The 19,929-nt window shown below is 36.2% G+C and overlaps 1 protein-coding gene across 1 annotated transcript; it reads left to right on the forward strand.

Moving 5' to 3' along the window:
* The first annotated feature begins 1,582 nt into the window (after positions 1-1,582).
* Positions 1,583-19,656, forward strand: LOC310724766 (uncharacterized protein). Its single transcript, XM_083539041.1, has 6 exons — positions 1,583-1,702; positions 2,622-3,576; positions 3,906-4,161; positions 7,664-7,758; positions 17,799-18,357; positions 18,565-19,656. The coding sequence occupies exons 2-6, from the start codon at positions 2,644-2,646 to the stop codon at positions 19,206-19,208; spliced, it is 2,487 nt and encodes an 828-aa protein (XP_083395167.1). The 5' UTR covers positions 1,583-1,702; positions 2,622-2,643; the 3' UTR covers positions 19,209-19,656.
* The last annotated feature ends 273 nt before the right edge of the window (positions 19,657-19,929 follow it).

A 19,929-nucleotide genomic window follows, 5' to 3' on the forward strand; every position in this document is an offset into this window, starting at 1 on the left:
AAGCTTCTACCGGTATGTCATCTGGTCCAACCGACTTTCCACTCTTCATCCTCTTAATTGCTGCTCTCACTTCCTCCTTACTAATCCTATCCACTTCCTGCTTCGCCATCTCCACACCATTCAACCTTCTCTATCTCTTAATTTTCTAATTCATCAGCTGCTCAAAATGCTCCCTCCATCTTCTCAACACACTCTCCTCACATTACAATCAACCCTTGATAATTCGCGGTTCGGAATATTCGCGAGATCTCATACGGATCCGAACTAACAGCACGTTGCGGATCATCTTAATATTCGCGTGAATCCGCAGGTGAACTGAATGTTCAGGAACTTTAGGAATAACATTTTTAACTATGTTTTCACTAAGACATTTTATAATTTTTTAAAGCACACATTATCAGGGCCGCTGGAAGTAATTTTGATCAGGGGGGTGCTGTGAATTTTTTTATTAATTTTTTTTGACAAAAAACCTATGAGCCTATCGGCCTATTTAGAATACATAAAAAAAAATAAATACATAGGGCTGTGACGATGGCACTTTTTTTTTTTACCACTGCGGTGGTAATGGACCAAATACCGGCGGTGTTGCGGTGGTTGGGGGGTTGTTTTGAAATAAATAAAAAAAACAAAAAACAAAGAAACAACACACTAAAGCCTGTAAAGCATTGAAATAAATATTAGTAAATACTGGTAACTTACATAATATAATAAAGTTGAATCCATTTAAAAAAAAAAAAAAAAAAAACAGTTTTATATTTCCACACAAAGACGCGTTATAGCCTACCGCTCTGCGCTTTGAGAGGGATGTGGAACACGAGCAGGAAAGAGACCACCGATCTCTTTTTCTGATATCTTCATGTTGTTGTAAAAGGTATGAAGAGCTAATTTTATCTTCCAGAAGGGCAAGGCATTTAGGCTATGGTTGCGCGCTGCCAGAGAAAGCCAAACTAAAATCACCCGCGCGTGTGAAACGCGCTTTACAAATGAAATTGAAAAATCAATATAATTAAAATAATCAAAATAATTACATTTTAAATGATTAAAATCCAAAATACACTTAATAGCCTACGTGTGTCAAAATCATTTCCTTAAATATTCATAAGGAATTTATAAATTGTGCAAAATATTTTTAATAGGCCTACTTTAAAAAAAAATCTCTCTGGCCAATAGGGGGTGCTGCACCACCCCCAGCACCCCCACTTCCTGCGGCCATGCACATTATTGTATTAAAGTAGTTTGCACTCGGTTGCACTCGATGCATTTTATGTAGCTTTATGTTGTGTGTTGTAGCTCTATGTTGTTTAGTGTAGCACCAGGGTTCTGGAGGAACGTTGTCTCGTTTTTACTGTGTACCACTGTGTATAGTAGACATGACAATAAAAGCCTCTTGACTTGACTTGACTTGACTACAATGTCTAGTGACACAATGTCTAGATTAATTCACTAAAGTACCAAAGGGGCTGCGGGGTGGCGTCCCAAATTCGCGGATTTTGGGAACTCGCGCGGGTCTTAGAACGTAACCACCAGGAGTTCCGGGGAACCACTGTATATAATACTGCATATTGAAATGGCCAATCAGCACTTTCGCTTTCTCTTTCCTTTGTGTGTCAGTGAGAGAGAGAGAGAGAGAGAGAGAGAGAGAGAGAGAGAATTTCTCACTTGCCAGAGACGCATTCTTCGGTATTTGTTCTCCAGTGTAGAGGTAGGATAGAACTATCATTTTTGGCACTAGTTCATAATACGAATTTTTAAGTCTATTTGTTATTGGTCTGAGTAATGCGACACTCAATTTAAATAAAACTAACAAGGATTTTAACGCAGAACAAACGCAGTAACCAATAACACGCAATGCAACTCGACAGAAAGAAAATGAAAGAAAATAATCTGTTATTGATATTTTCAGTTTCATTAGTAGAGGCAAAACGGCCAAGCCAATGATCACACACACACACACACACACACACACACACACACACACACACACACACACACACTATATTGCCAAAAGTATTCTGTCACCTGACCATTCCCTGCTATATGTGGTTCATTTCCAAACGGTTACCACAAAGCTGAAGGCACTCAATTGTACAGGACGTCTTTGTGGTATAATAACATTACATTTACATTTACATTTGCGGCATTTAGCAGACGCCCTTATCCAGATCGACGTACAAAAGTGCTTTAAGTCTTGCATAGAGAAACCTGTTCCAGCATGGCAATGCCCCTGGGCACAAAGTGCGCTTCATGAAAATGCTGACTGGAATGCTGACTGCGCCCTAGGCGTCTTCACCTACGTCAGCAACTGCCTTTCATAATAGCTTGTGGCTGATGAACACAAATATCCATTAGCACATTTCAAGATCTAGTGAAACAACTTCCCAGAAGAGTGAAGGGAATTATAAGAGCAAATTTGGACTAAATGTGGAATGCAAAGCTCAAAAATCTCATACCGTATTATACACTATATTCCCAAAATAGTATTATATATATATATATATATATATATATATATATATATATATATATATATATATATATATATATATATATATATATAAAAGAATGTATAATAAACCGGGACTATTCTGTTGTTTAAATTTATTTACCTTTTTATTTGGCAGGTTTCATCCACTAAGCATTATCATGGCATCCCAGGGTACAATAAGTGAAGTGGAGATCAATGAGATGAACAGCTTCATGCACTCCCGTGGGGTCACGGATGTTGTGGCACAGGTTGAAGGCATGCTTTTAGAGATGAAATCAGTTACTCTAAACATTGCAGTTACAGGAGAGTCCGGTGCAGGCAAGTCCTCTTTTATCAATGCTTTCCGTGGGGTTTCTGATGATGACCCTGAAGCAGCAGAGACAGGTGTAACAGAAACCACTCAGAATGCTTTACCATACTCACATCCCACTGCTAGTAATGTCTTGCTGTGGGACCTACCAGGGATTGGGACTCCCTCTTTTCACCCTGGAACCTATCTGGAAGATGTTGATCTTCTAAAATATGACTTCTTCATCATTGTCACATCTGATAGATTTCAAGAATGTCATTCTTCACTGGCTAAATATATTATGCAAGCTCAAAAGAAGTTTTATTTAATCAGGAACAAAGTGGATCGAGATTTGAAGGCAAATGCTAGACGCAGGAGTCAGAGAGGTTTGTCTGATGATGACGTCTTGAACCTCCTCCGTGTAGACTGTGAAAAGTATCTCAGAAATGGTCAAATAGAACAACCACAGGTTTTTCTGCTCTCCTGCTTTCGTCCACAGTGCTATGACTTCCCTGCACTCCAGATGACTTTGCTAGGACAACTGGAGGGACATAAGAGACATGCTCTGCTCTTGTCACTACCCAACCTTAGTGCATCGATTATACAAAGCAAACAGGAAGCACTTGCTCAAGATGTTTGGAAGAAAGCAATTGTGGTGTGCTTGAGCACTGTCACAAGGGGAGCTTCAACCAATTCTATTGTTCCCAAACTGATGGAGACTTTAAAATATTATCAGCAAGCATTCTGTCTAGATGCAAATTCTCTTCATCGATTAGCGAATATAACAGGCATATCATTTAAGGTACAGTACTTTGAATTATATTTTTATTTATTTCGCTCTCAGTTTTTGAAGGATAATTATTGCAAGCAACAAAATGCAGTGGGTTACTGTATGAGAAAGAAGTGGTATTGGCTACTGCATCACATTTCGAGGAAATTCTGACACATTTTTACTTTTACAAGGTTTTACTGTTTTTATTTTAGTTGCATCTCAATTGTAAGTTGTTCTAGATAAATAAGCAAGCTAAATAAACCTAAATAACAGGTGTTACTTTGAATATCTATTTACATGTCCATATTTCACTAATAATTTAAATTTCTTACAATTTCCCACACTATGTCTTTCTACAGAAGCTTCAGAGTGAGATAACCTCCACAGTTGGCAGAGAGCTGTCAGCAAATGCAGTGCAAGACTTGCTACATCAGGTAGCCTCAGGACATCAACTCTTGGCTAAAGAGCTGGAGAGCAGAGTCCCAATTCTTGGCTCTGTAATTGCGGGTGGTATTTCCTTTGTAGCCTCCTACTTCCTGCTCAAATCTGCCTTGAATGATCTGAGTGAAGATGGACAAAGAGTGATACAAAAATCCCTCTGTGGTTCACCTAAATAACATGGAATGTTTTATATAAGAACATAATTTTTGTTCTAAATCAGTCCATTAAAGTTTCTTCTTTCTACACTTTAAGTAAATAAAAGCTATTTTAGCTCTTAATAAAATGCAAAAACTGTACTCTCCATTCTTAAAATAAAACTACTACACTGCATCATCACTGTTGCACCAACCTCAACTTTTCTATGAAGACTTTTTACTAGATTTTGCAGCATTGCTTTGAGGATTTTTTGTCTATTAAGCCACATATCACTGCTGAGGTTGAGCACTGAGGTTTTATGAGGAGGTCTGGGACACACAAAAATTTTCCTAAAAGATGTTTAGTGTGGTTGAGGTCAGGGCTCTGTGTGGCACACAAATTTGAGTTGACTTTGATTGACATTAACATTGTAATCCTGGTACAGGTTCTGTACCCCAAGATCCACTGTAGGGAATCTGCAGCATAATATAAAATTGTATGCTTTAAAAAGTGAAGCAGAAAGTGTGATCAACAGGTATGCACATACATTTGGGTCCTATATAAATCTGGAATTTATGCATTATTATGATATAAATTCAGGGTTATAAAAAAGAAACTAGAATTAGTGCATTTTCACTGTTGCTTCTTACTTCGTATCAGAAATAAGATTTTTAATTTATGGTTCGGTTCAGTTTCAGTACAGTTATAGAGAAAAAAAACTTAAATTGCTTGGCATTTTTTATTAAGGACATTTATTATTAGTAACATTTCTGAACAAAGACTTTTGCACACTTTTTTTTATTGATTAAACTTTGTAATCAATTAACCAGGCACAAATTAAATTGATTAAATAAAATAAAATAAATTGAAAATTTTAATTTAATAGTTTACATTAGTTAGACCCCATTTTGGATTATACAATTGTGATGTGTATATAATTGTGTTTTTTACGTATAATGTTTAATTTTCTAAATATCTATTCTACTTAACTCCTCTACTTATTTCAGCAAACTTTAACAAATGTCTGCATTCAAAAAACACGATCGTTATTTATTCATTCAATTAATTAATTTATAAATTCATTCATTCATTCATTCATTCATTCATTCATCTGCTGCCAAATCCACATATAGAGGCAGAGGATGAATGAATGTAAGATAGAAGGAATTAATTCATTTATAAATATCGGTACGAATATGTGAAGGCTCTGCAGATGTTGTAAAGACCAGTAGAGAGCCGATCACTTTTACCCTTTCCTGATTGTCAAAATGTGAGATTTAATCCTATACCAAAATTCTAAGCAGATAAATATCTTAAACAGGTTGTTTGGGAAATTATGATTTGTTCATCAACATAGCATCAGATCATTTTAAAGAATCTGGCAATAGAAATAATACACACAAAAAATATATATTTTGCTTGCCTAATGATTGACCACATTCATTGTGTTTTGTTTTTAGATATATTTAACCTATTCTAGCACTTCCAATTTTTTATATTTCCATTTGCATCTGGTAGTAAACCAAAGTATTCATTCTGATTGTAGATTGTGACAGACACAGACACAACTAAGCCCTGGAGGGTGTTTGTGATGTGGCCAGTTGTACATGTTTTGTTTTTGTTTTCTTCACCTGGGAAAGATGTCCTGTCATCTACCACAGTTGTTTTCACTGGTCTTCTCACACATCTTTTAAAATAGGAACGCTTACTTTCAAATCTCATTGTCCACAATCTTATTAGTGGGCCAAACTTGTGTATCAAAGCAGGATAGTGGACAATGTAATGGTGTTTTGGTTTGAGTTTACAAACAGAAAACATCTCCTTTCTTGTCTCTAAAAACACCTGTCATGAAAATCTCTCTACTCTCTCTGTCAAATAATAATAAGAAGTCAGGATAACAACAAAATCGTCTCATGTACAGTAGCATTTAAAAACGCTGTCAGGAGAGAGAGCCCTCATTGGGTGCTCTCTCTAAGGAGTATATATCCTGTCTTGTCTAGCAGCCATTAGTTTGAGCAAGTTTTCAGTTCCTTAAGGTGTTCCTTAAAAATCTTGTTCCATCTGGCAGTGTGGTTTTCTGTACATGCATGTAGGTGTGTTGCGCTCTAATCTGTCCTTGTTGAAATTGAGTTGTATGAGTATACAAGCACGTTTCGAATGTTTTAAAATTTTCCATTACATATTTCTCCTTTTTGTCCTTTTGGAGAAAAAATTAAGAAAGTTCATCTATAACTACACAGATCTTAAAAAACGTTAATAACATAGTTAGATAGATTACAATTTACACAAAATCTCATTGCATTTAATCAATGATTACAAGAAAGCTACAACTCATATCAGACCTTCTGTTTGTGTTACTTCTGCTGATTTTAAACACTGCCTTCGTTAAGATGGGTTTTCTCCAAGCTTAAGCAAAGAATAACAAACAGCTGTTTTTGTAGGAAAAAGAATTCCCTGACACATATGCGAGTAAAGTCTAAATCAAAAAACCGCAAGCTAAAATAATTGTGCAGATTAAACTGTCTTCAGCATCGATGTCATCATCCAGTTTAGGATTGTAGTCTTCCATGGTGTAAGAAACGTTCAATGAGATTGCGATGGAAGTGTGAGTTTTCGGGTAATAGCCATTGGGTCTCTGCTGTTCACGTCTGCACCTAAAATGTAATGTTGCTACATATCTTTGTTTGCGTGTTTAACGGTAATAAAGAGAGGGTTGCAGGTTTTTAAACCACACAGATGAGAGGGTATCCCTCTAATTATTCAGAAGAGTTGTTTCTTGGAGATTTGGCCTAGGGGAGCAAAATTCATTAACAAGGTCAACACAATTGTGTGGTTTTCCATCGTCCTCTGTGGGAAGAAGAGAAGCTGGGTTAAGGGCAGTTCATCTTTTCACATTATATTTGGTATTTTGAGGAGAATAGTGTGATATTGCAGCCAACGTGCTGCTGTCATGTGTGCTGTTTTTGGTTCTAGGAGAAGCTGTGAAGCTGCATGTGGGACCAAAAGGGTTAAGATACTATATCCCACTATGTCTCTTGAGGCATTCACAGCCTTCTCAGCAGTTTCCACAGCCCTGAAGCACATTGGAAGTGCTGCTGCCACTGGATCAAGTTTGGTTAAAAATTATGCTACTGGTCTTATTTTTGCCACCATGGTCTTGCAGCAGAACAGATGTCATGCATCCGTGTTTTTCATCTACTGTTTGCATGAATGGTTTATTAGGACCTGGAATGCCCAATGTAGGTGTGTTTTAAAGAACCCTTTTTAACTTTTTAAAGGCCCCTTCTGCCTCAGGGGTCCAACTAAGTGCACTGTAGGCCTGTAGATCTTTCCAGTGAGCTATTGTTTTAATGGATATTGCAATCTGTAAGGCCTAAAGTCTGATTTAGGTATAACATGCATAGGTTGGCACAGGCCTACATCTTGTTTGCTATTGGCCCAGAGGATGTTAGGCACTTCCTGGAGCTGTTCCTCACTTTGGCCATGCCCAACTCATAAAATACTTCCGTGAATGTTACCTTCAAACACTGGGTGGAGTTAGTTAACATTGTTATCTATGAGCAACAGCACATTTTCCATTGTATATCAGCCCTTCTCAAGTACAGGTATATAAAATATTTATTCTCCTGTGTAAAGGTAGGATACATTTTTTTTTTTTATTAAACACAAGTTTTAAATATAAGATATTCTCTTGTGTTTTGCTCTGCTGTTTCTAGCTCTTACAATAATTTGAAAAGGGAAGTACACCCTCTTTGAATTCTATAGCGTTATGTACAGTAAACCCCCGTTGTACGAGCAACCTATAGTACGAGCAAACTCGCTCGCTCGCAAAATTTTACCCTATTTCACGAGCAAATTTCGAAGGCACGAGCAAACCCACGATGCCGGTGTTGTGCCTAATTCAAACCCCCGGTCTGAAATCAACCTCCCTTCACGTGCACCCGGACAGTACCGTCGTATTTCCTGTAGATGGCACTAAAAACACGGAAGGTTGGGTCAAATGTTTTCTTGGTCCTAACGTTAAAAGATCAATTTAAAGAAAACGTATAGAGCTTCCTGTAAATGGCAGAATAAATTCAGGAATGTAATCATTAGCTTTTAAAACCACCTGCGTGAATTCTAATCGCGTATTTATTTTGCGTTAATACCTAGACTCACTAAAATTACTCGGATACACAAGTAAAAAAATATATATATAAATAGTTAATTTCATTTTATTACCATGGACATAACCTGCCCCCCCCCCCCCCCCCCCCCTTCAAGGCACTAGACAGACACTGTAACCAATTATTAAATTGTGATAGATAGTGAATAATCTTGCCCATAGAAAACAGTAAATACCCAGTTATTATCACCACTTTACTCCCCACAGACATGGCACAGCTGGCTCAGGTCATCTAAAATAACCAATTCAAGGTCTTGGAACGGATTAAATCACTTTTACATTCATTCCTATGGGGAAAATCAGTTTGAACGTACGAGCAATTTCCAAGAACGAATTATGCTTGTACAACGGGGTTTTACTGCATTTTATCTTCTCTTTTAAGGTCTTAAAATTAGGTAAATACAACCTCAGATGAACAATACATACATGACATATATGACATATTACACTGTGCTATTTTTTATTTGGACAAAAATAAAACCAAAATGGAAAAGCCATGTGTGAAAAAACTAAGTACAATCTTACAGCTGCCAAAGTATGCAAGAGTCAAATATAAGGCCATCTGTCCTACAGCTAAAGCTTAATGAAGTTGGGTAATACAACAGGACAGTGAGCCTAAAATGTACAAATGTACATTAATGTAGTAGTATGCAGTATAGCTGAAAAAGAACAGAATCAAGGTGGTCCAGTCAAAGTCCAGACCTCAACCCAACACAATTGCAATTGCTGTAGTAGGAACTAAAAAGAGCTATGCATAAACAAATGCTCACAACCCTAAAAGAACTGTAGCAACGTTGTAGAGAATAGTAAGTAAAAATTTCTCCAAAGTGAGGTAAGAGTCATACAGAATATGATTACTTCAAGTTACTGCTGCTAAAGGTAGTTCTACAAGTTATTAATTCATAAAGTATACTTAGTTTTGCACTCATGGCTTTCCCGTATTGGTTCTATTTTTGTAAAATAAATTATGACAGTGTAATATGTCATGTGTTGTCCATCTGAGGTTGTTTTTAATTCATTCTAAGGCCTGCATAGGACCAGATGATGTCACAAAAATTAAAAGGGGAAGGAATGTAGAGACATCACGTGACAGTTTGAATATGCTTCAATGTGAATATGGTTTTGAATATGGTTAAATGTTTGTTTGCTTAATAAGGTTTTCAAATACACTGCCCATTCCAAAAAAAGTCACCACCTCAATTTAACTAAACAAATAAGTAAGAAAACAACAGTAGAACTATTGGCCATATGTAATAGTGAAAGTAAAAGCAATTCCACACAGATAATATGAAGAGAACTCAAGGGATTGGGACTAAACAGCTGTGTAGCCTTAAGAAAACAACTTATCAGTTGGTCTAATCAGAAAAAAAGGCTTTAATTTGCTAGGAAGATAAAGATTGGACTCTGGAGTAATGGAAGAAGGTCATGTGGTCTGATGAGTCCAGATTTACCCTGTTCCAGAGTGATGAGCGCATCAGGGTAAGAAGAGAGGCAGATAAAACTGATGTATCCATCATGCCTAGTGCCTACCTTACAAGCCTGTGGGGAAAGTGCTATGATCTGGGGTTGCTGCAGCTGGTCAGTTCTCGGTTCAGCAACATTATGTGCCCAAAGAATGGGGTCAGCTGACTACCTGAATATACTGAATGACCAGGTTGTTCCATCAATGGATTTCTTCCCTATCGAAACAATGCCACGGTGATTGTACAAAAAGTTAAAGGTGGTCCAACTAAATATTAGTGTCTGATCTTTTTTTGGAGGGGCAGTGTATATTATATTAATTAAAAGAAAAGCAAATTATTTGTAGTCTATTTAATGTTAATAACAATGAGTTTAAAAAATACTGGCCTGAAAGAAAAAAAAAAGGAAAACTTTGTAACATTGCCCACCCATGATGCTGTCCTTCTATAGTTGGAGCCATCTACCCATTATCATTAAGTGGTTGACAGAAATTCACGAAATCAGAAGACATGAACCCAAACAAACATGGCAAAGTCTTTGGTTTATAAGTAGAACCCTGAAGAGCCTGTGTTAGCACCATCTTTGCTCATTGTAAGCCTGTCCAGACATTCAGGCCTATCTGGCTTTTCCTGTGTTCTCCCCTTGCCTTTATAAGAGGTAAAGATTTGTGTACGCCTACATTGTATATTACTACTTTCATCACCTAGGAGCTGCTGAAAGTCTAAACACGTTAGATTAGTGAACAGGTGCCACTCCTTGTATTTCTTGTTAGCCTAGTGTAGTCACACAGTTTATCAGGTTAGCTACCTAAAATAATTCCTAATGTAATAAACTTTTATTTTGGTTATTTTTTTGGCGCTTGTTGAAATCTTTTTTTTGAACAATATTTATCAATATGTAAAAAAAGTCTTACCATTATTGACAGTAGTTTAGAAGTCATTTTAAGTAGCTAGAAAATAACAGGCAAGGACCCAGTATAATATAATGAGTTAAAATATAATAACTGCGTTTAGAGACTATACGTTAAGAAAAACGACTATTGTGCTATCCATGAATTTGGTCTACTGTCCATTGTGCTGTCTATATGTTACCTGTGTTTCCTACTGACTGTTATATGTTCATTTGCACATGGAGCAGATCAGTCTTAGTAGACCATAAGTAAAAGGTTGGGGTACGATGATAGAAAAGGCCGGAGTCTGCACAATTGTTGCTGTTGTACATACATTTATGCCACCAGCAGGTAATATACAGAAGTGTATATGCTTACAAGTGCCCTGTTTGTTTACAGTTCTCCTTTTTGCACATTGTACTGTATAACATAATAATACAGAATATATACTGGTTGGCGCTACTTTGTGTATTTTGTGTATCTGCCCTGCACTGTTCTGTTTGTATTGTCTGTATGCACTGTTTGCACTAGGTTGCACACAATGCACTTTATGGAGAAATTGTTTTTTAGTCCTTGGCTCTGTGTTATGCTATGTAGCTCTATGTTATCTGATGTAGCTCTATATTGTTTAAAGTATGTAGCGCCAGGTTCCTGGAGAAACGTTGTTTCATTTTCATTTCAGTGTTCAGCTATATAAGATTGAAATTATAAAAGCTTCTTGACTTTACTTGACTTGAAATGGTCCAGGCTGCTTAATGGTCCAAGTGCTTAAAATGTTTGCAGCAAGTGTAGCTGGACAGATGGACTAAAAATAGATAAATGTAAAACCACATGACTCTTGACTAGCATAAGAGGCTGCACATACAAGTATTAAAAACCTTACCAGAGAGTATACCATATACCATATACCCTATATCATTAACCTAAATAGCAACACCTGCTTCAACAAGCCTCAAGTATAATGCAATATTGTGCCTTTATACAAAACTATTTTCAAAAGAAGAGTAAAAAAGAAATGTAGTTTATATAGTATCATTTAGCTTATGCTAGCATTGTTTAACATTACTGAGTATAAGCTTAATTAACATTAATATTATTAGCATAATTTATGATGTGATAGTTAAATTTTGATTTTATATATAGATATTATATTTTATATAATAATCATATAGAAGATTGCATTAGAATTTTCCAAACCAGGCTCGTTAGTAATATGACAAACATGAGAAAGAGGGAGTGAGTGATGCTTGTGTTCTATATGGTGAATGTTCAGAGTGGATACATTTTATATATATATATATATATATATATATATATATATATATATATATATATATATATATATATATAATATATATAATATATATATATATATATATATATATATATATATATATATATATATATATATATATATATATATATATATATAATATATCCACTGAAAAATCAACTTAAAAAAACCTTTTTTTTTCATTATTGATGTGCAATAATTAAATCAGCACCAAAATCCGCCATGATGCACAAATCCGGCAATTAACCCTCTCGGGTCGACAAACTCGTCCGTGCTTTTTGTGGCATTTTTTCCTTATAACACCGAAACTAACTACTAACTAATTACTCTGTCTTTTTTTATTGTACAGATAAGAGCAATACATGGTTCGAATCTGTAAAAGGTCTACTCATAATGACAAAAAAATGCTGTGCTTTAGTAAAATAAAGAAAACAGCACCCTCTCTCTTCACAGAAATGTAAATAAAACAACCTGAATCATTAAATACTTGCCTTACAGACATAATAAATATCTTAATAGAAAGCTCGGTTTTTTTTATTAAACCAATTCACAAAAAAAAAAATCTCTGATGATTTCATCTGTATGAAAGTTAGAGGAGGTACAGTTTCTCCAGTATCACCTCGTTAACCGTTCGTGTGGAAACCTAGCAAAGGTTCTGTTTGGTGTCCTGATTTAAGTATCAGCTTAATGATTTACATACTTTAATACACATTATAATTACTTTATTACATTTACAAGAATATTTGGTTTTAATGGTCTATGTTGAGTTTGGTTTTACTAATAAAAAAAATACATTTGCATAAAACATCAATATTTGTCTCTGCCCATGTTGACTAGAGAATCAAAAATGTGAAAAGTATTAATTTAAGGTACATTTAGAACAGATCAAAAAAATTGATTAATCGTAAGTTAACTGATGAAAATCGTGCGATTAATCGCGATTAAATATTTTAATCAAATTGACAGCCTTAATATAATGATGTGAGCTCCCGTTACCAGCGTGACATTAAAACAGGTAATATTAATGTCTTCTTTTTACTTAAGTACATGTCAGATTCCAAACTTCTTTACTTTAACTTTAACTAACATACATTGACTAACGTTAAAAAAGTATAGTCAGTACTTCAACTTTTACCAGAGTATTTTAAAACAGTATCTGTACTTCTAATTAAGTGAAGGATGTATGTACTTTTGCCATCTCTGGGTGCGGTGAAACAAAGACAACAAAAGAGAGACGGACTTTTTGGTAGTTTATTGATATATGTAACCAAGCAGAACACAGCACAACAAGAAAAGAACTCTGGATCGTTATGGATCAGACTATATAAACTCACGTTTTCGAGTCACAGGCTGTCGGTTCTTGAATGTCTTGCTGATCATTCCGCGACCGCCAGCCTTCCCGCTGGTTCTGGCGCCAGACTCTGTTTCCGCGTCGGATTACTTTTTGCCGTGGAGTTACTTTCGTTTCAAGTTTTGCTTTCCGTTGGACATTTACTTTTGTGTTGGATTACTCGTCCCGAGCGGATATTCTTTGTTAGCTTTTCTTCACGGCTTATGAGTGTTTTTGGTTGAACTGCTTATTAAACTATGCTTGAGTTATTTCCGCTTCGGCGTCATGTCCATCAGCCTGACAGTAAGCAAGTTAAGCGAGACTTAAAAGAAATAAAGAAATAAGAGGGAACAGTTGAGAAGTATGCAAAGTTTGTTTCTTCTCATCCACATTTAAAAGCTTTTTCGTTTGGTAACGTAATAATTTTTAACAATTTTTGTATTTGTGTAAATAGTTTAAATAGTGAAGTTTAGTGAAATAAATAGTGCTTTGCAGGGGTGGCAAAACTACACACAACCTTTACTTAATTAGAAGTACAGATACTCATGTTTTGAAATACTCGGGTAAAAGTTGAAGTACTGATTATACTTTTTTACTCAAGTGAAAGTAAAGATGTTTTGGCTCTGACATGTACTTGAGTAAGAAGTAGTTAATACTTCTTCCTGTTTTATCTTTCACGTTGGTAACTGGACCTCACATCATTTTAATATAAGGGCTGTCAATCAAATTTAATATTTAATCGCACATTTCTATCTGTTCTAAATGTATCATATATTAATACTTCCTGTTTTTAATACTTTAAGCAACATGGAAAAATATTGATGCGTTATACAAATGTATGTTTATTATAAATGAAACCGAACTTAACATAGCGCATGAAGACAAAAAATTATTGTAAATGTTTTAAAGTAATAATGGGGGTTTAAATCACGCAAATCATCAGGACACCAAACGGAACCTTTGCTGTGTTTCCACACGGACAGTTAATGAGGTGATACCGGAGAAACTGCACCTCTTCAAATCAAGTCAAGAAGCTTTTATCATAAATATACCGATTTATGGTATGGTGTGGTTTTATGGGATTTTTGGTATAAATAATACTGACTTATGTAATCAGACCGATTACATAATCAGAGAATATTTTTATTCGATGTGATTGTGGTTTATGTAATTTCACCAAATCAATAGATTAAAACTAAAGTAACGAACCGGTTTTGAAAATGTAAGAAGTAGAAAATACAGATATTTGTGTATAAAATGTAATGAGTAAAAGTGAAAAGTTGTCTGAAAAATAAATAGTGAAGTAAAGTACTGATACCAAAAAAATCTACTTAAGTACAGTAACAAAGTATTTGTACTTCATTACTTCCCACCTCTGGTTCTTTAAACCTAGAACATTTTAACTGTGAATCTTCTTCTTCTTCTTTCAGCTTCTCTCATTAGGGGTCTCCACAGCAGATCATCCGTCTCTATACCCCCTGTCCTCTACATCTGCCTCTTTCAACCACCATATCCATAAACCTACTCTTTGGCCTTCCTCTTTACCTCCTTTCTGGGGGCTCCATCCTCAGCATTCTCCTACCACTAAACCCCATACCATTTTAATCGGGCCTCTCTCACTTTATCCCCAAAATGTCCTACATGGGCTGTCCCTCTAATAAACTAATTTCTAATCTTGTCCATCCTCGTTACTCCCAATGAAAATCTCAACATCTTCAGCTCTGCTACCTCCAGTTCCACTTCCTGTCTTTTACTCAATGCCACTGTCTCTAATCCATACAACATTGCAGGTCTCACCACAGTCCTGTAAACTTTCCCTTTTACTCTCGCAGATACCCTTATATCACAAATCACTCCTGCCACTCTTCTCCACCCACTCCACCCTGCCTGCACTCTTTTCTTCACTTCTCTAACCCACTCTCCATTACAAATAGTCACCTCTTCTCTCAGCCTGGCTTCCACTACTCTTTCCCATAACTTCATGGTGTGACTGATCAACTTAATTCCCCTGTAGTTACTGCAGCTCTGCACATCTCCCTTATTCCTAAAGATCGGTACCAGCACACTCCTTCTCCATTCCTCAGGCATCCTCTTCCAAAATCCTGTTAAACAATCTTGTTAAAAACTCCACTGCCATATCTCCTAAACATCTCCACGCTTCTACTGGTATGTCATCTGGTCCAACCGACTATCCACTCTTCATCCTCTTACGCCCTGAAGGGGCGAGGTCCACATAGTCCAGGAACGAATGCATGGGAGGAAAGGGGTAATACGGGGTGCGCTTTGGGAGAAAGCGCAGCCGTAGAGAGATTGTAGAGTCCGTAAGGGAAGGAACACCTAGGGTTATGCATATACCAACAAACAACAACGGACAGAGAGTGAGTGTGAGTGAGGGGTTTTTATAGCTGCCAGAAATGAGTGTTTAACGAGTCCCGGGTGTGTGTGATTGAAGCCGGGAGTGGTAGAGATAGTGGCAGCATGACAGCCGCCACAGGGGGCAAGGCAGGTGAATTCCTGACACATACAGCTCCTCATATACCTTTTCCTTGGATTTCCTTCACCTGCTGATGCATCTCCTTGTACTCCTGTCTACTTTTCTCACTCTGTTGATCCCAATTCTGTTTTGCCAACCTTTTTCTCCTTATGCTATCCTGCACTTCCTCTGCCATTTCCATTCTTTTAGCAAAATCTACCACCATCTGCCCTTTCACCTTCCTTTCCTTTAAGCCATACCTACCCATCACCTCCTCATCACCTCTGTTCCCTTCACCTACATGCCCATCCAAATCCGCCCCAATCACCAAGCTTTCATTCCTAGGTTCACCTTCTACCACTTCATCCAACTCACTCCAGTGCTTATGTGGAGCATAAGCACTGATGACATTTATCATCACCCCTTGAACTTCCAGCTTCACGATCATCGCCCTATCAGAAACTCTCTTCACCTCCACTACACACTTACTGTACCCTTCCTTCAGAATCACCCCTACACCATTTCTTTTTCCATCCACACCATGATAGAACAGTCATGATAAACCCACCTCCAATGTTCCTGGCCTTACTCCCTTTCCACTTGGTCTCCTGAACACACAACCTATCTCCCTTTCTTCTCTCCATCATATCAGCTATCTCTTTCCCTTTTACCAGTCATAGTACCAACATTTAAAGTACCACCCCGAACCTCCACTTTCCTACACTTCTCCTTTTCCTGCAGTCTCTGTAGATGTCTTTCTCCTCTCCTTCTCCTCCTTCAGCAGTTTAACTGTGAATAAACTGTAAAATATAGCAATAAATATTTTTTATTCAAAATAACCTCAGACAATGATGCATTGTGTTGCTGGTAACTTGTCTACCGCCATGTCTTCGCCAAGACAAGAATCATGACAAAACAAGAAAAATTACCTTTATTTGATCACTTATGAAACCAAATAATTTATAAATACATTTACATTTTTAAACATTATGAAATCATACGATGAAATGTACCTACCGAAACATCTCCAGGCACATACAAGTTTTCTGGCTTGAAAGGGCCATAATACTGGCAGGAGATCTACTTCCTAAACAATGAAAATCTTCAGGAGTTGTTACTGCAACTAAATTCAGTGTCTCCACAACTGATTGCAGCACTGAAGATGAAAGGTCTTTGAGCACATCATTAATTGCACTAGTTAGAATGCTTTGCTCTGATTCATCCATAACTAAAACGGAAAAAGCATCAATTTGGTGTCTCTAATATCTTTTTTAAATGAATCATTCTGCAAAAGTGAATGTAGTTCAGATGTTGTCAATGTGAATCACTAATGCTGTTAACTGAACAGTTCTTCCTAGACTTGTGAGAGGTAAAATATGACACTTTTGCATTCTCTCACTAGACTAGAACACTAACATTGCACGATCTTCCTTGCCTTTTTTTTTAATGAGCAACAAGATAGGGCACCTTCCAGCAGTGAAGATCATGCAGTGAATTACCTGTATAAACCACAGTCTGTAACACCATACAGATAAATTCTTACTCTGTGTATCCTTAGCAGCCTATGTCATAAATTAAAGACATAAGAAAAAAAAAAAAAAAAGAGAAAAATGACAGATTTACAGTATGTACAAAGTTTTGATAGTGAGCAGTGCCTGGGGCCATGTTTGAAGGCTGTGATATCTGCTAAGAAGTGGAATTGTATTTGTACTGAATGTTATGTGACCTTACATTATTCTGTAATATACTGAATCTCACAAAGAATGTTGAACAATATAGACACTCTGGTAAACATTTCAGTGGTGTACTTGGTTAGAGAAAATTGTCCTGTGTAGTCTTAAATCCTATTTATTTTCATTTACAGTCCAAAACTTTTTATTATATTTTGTTGCATGGATGTGATCATTCAGAGGCATTTTACAATTGTGGGATTAAAATAAAGTAGCAATAGATAGGGAAAAAAAATATTATTTGGAGGTTCAGAGCCACAATCTTTTTGGTCATTTAGTGTGTGCACGTGTGAGCACCAATGAGTTAAAAAAATGTTTGTTTGTTTCTATTTAGATGGATGACTATTACTTCGTTGAACATGCTGAAATTGAAGACATTAGAATGTCACTAGCCAATGAAGATCTGCCATCAGCTGTTGACAAGATTAAAGATTATTTTGCACAGCTAGACAGTGTGGAACTGAATATAGCTGTAACAGGAGAGACTGGATCTGGAAAGTCCACATTTATTAATGCCTTTAGGGGTTTAGGGGATGAAGATGAAGGGTCTGCAGCAACTGGTGTTGTTGAGACAACTACAAAACCTGCTAATTACCCTTATCCCAAATTCCCAAATGTCAAATTGTGGGATCTCCCTGGCATTGGATCCCCCAGATTTAAAGCTGATGAATATCTCAAACATGTTCAATTTGAACAATATGATTTTTTCATCATCATCGCATCAGATCGTTTCAGAGAATGCCATGTGAATCTGGCAGCAGAAATAGATAAAATGAAAAAGAAGTTTTATTTCATTCGCTCAAAGATCGACAGCAACATTGACGCTGAGAAAAGAAAGAAGACTTTTAATGAACAACAGACACTGGATATAATTCGAAACAACTGCATTAAAGGTTTACTTTTAATATTACACATTACATTAACTCATTCATGCCAACTTTTAACTCATTTAATACCATTACATATATTTTTTATAAATACATTAAAATTTGGGAAGTAACATTTAGGTGACAATAATGATATTTGATTATTGAATGTTTTAGATCATTGTATTGGTAAATTGTCCATTTTAAAATGTTTTAAATCCATTTTTATTCTAGGTCTAGAAGAGATTGGTCTACAGTCTCCTAGTGTCTTCCTGATCTCTTGCTTTGAACTGAGTCTGTATGATTTCAACCACCTTGAGAAGACAATAGAGAAGGAACTTCCCCAGTACAAGAGAGATGTACTGATGCTGGCACTTCCAAACATCACTCTAGAGATCAATGAGAGGAAAAAGAAGGCACTGCAGAAAAACATCTGGAAGTTGGCTCTGCTCTCTGCCTCAGTTGCAGCTGTGCCAATACCATTCTTAAATGCAGCTGCATCAATCAGTGTAGATGTGACCATATTGGTGACAGAGCTAAATAGATATTATAATGCCTTCGGTTTGGACCCAGACTCTTTACAGAAACTGTCTGAGCACTCAGGGAAGTCAGTTGAGGAGCTAAAATCTGTGTTGAAATCTCCTCTAAATAAAGAAATAACCAAAGATCTGGTTATTAAGTTGCTGCCAAATGCAAGTCTTTTTACTTTAGAAACAGCAGCAGAATACTGGCTTGGTTTAATTCCTTTTCTGGGATCTCTGGTAGCTGGGTCACTGTCATTTGTAACTATTTTCTACATGCTGATGCGTTGTCTTAATGAACTCGCTGAAGATGCTCGCAATGTGCTCATGGCTGCTTTGCAGTCATCAGTTGATTAATGATTCAATCTATGTAATAAACTAGACACTGCAGCATCATATTCCCATTCCCGTAATTGAATACCTCTTATTATTAAGTTGTTGATGTCTGATCAGATTAAGACATTCTTTTTTCACAATAACTTGTGATTTATGATGTTGATGATAAGGTTTTAAGTCTGACTGTAAGAAACTAGAGTAAATAATTATCCTTTAAAGAAAGTAAAAAACAACAAAATGTTGTATAATTTCAACCACAAATTTGCATTTCACTAATAAAAAAACAATACTGTTATATTGTTATCCTTGTTTACTGTTGTATTTGCTGTGCTATATAGGGCTGTTGTCCTAACTAATGTTGTAGAATACTTTTTTTGTGTGGTTTGGGGCTACTGTTGTAATGATGTGGGAAAACATTTTCAACAAAAAATAAAAATAAAAATGAATAAATAAATACAATTATTCATTATTATAGTGCATGTATTTCCTATTTTAGAACATATGTTTAACAGGGCACATTACTATTCAATTTTGTTAGAAAAATATTGAATTCTGAATGCAAATATTTGGGGAAAATTGTTACTTTGTTTAGAGAGTCACATTGCATCTTTCCTGGACAATGGGCCACTGTTGCTTTATGTGATAAACCACAGCACAACTCTTATGAGCGTTTTAATTACAATTCCCTATTCTTAAACTAATGGAGACCATTCATTAGCAAACATTTAATCTAAATGCAGCA

The sequence above is a fragment of the Silurus aristotelis genome (genome assembly GCF_946808225.1).
Source record: "Silurus aristotelis genome assembly, chromosome: 4".
NCBI classification, from domain to species: domain Eukaryota; kingdom Metazoa; phylum Chordata; class Actinopteri; order Siluriformes; family Siluridae; genus Silurus; species Silurus aristotelis.

What these genes read in the sequence shown, in the direction of transcription:
- LOC310724766 (XM_083539041.1), top strand. Translation starts at nt 2,644, where the DNA reads ATGGCATCCCAGGGTACAATAAGTGAAGTGGAGATCAATGAGATGAAC. An exon ending in ATTTATTCTCCTGTGTAAAG is followed by an intron (nt 7,759 to 17,798) that starts GTAGGATACATT and finishes GTTTCTATTTAG; the next exon opens with ATGGATGACTATTACTTCGT. An exon ending in TCGAAACAACTGCATTAAAG is followed by an intron (nt 18,358 to 18,564) that starts GTTTACTTTTAA and finishes TTTTTATTCTAG; the next exon opens with GTCTAGAAGAGATTGGTCTA.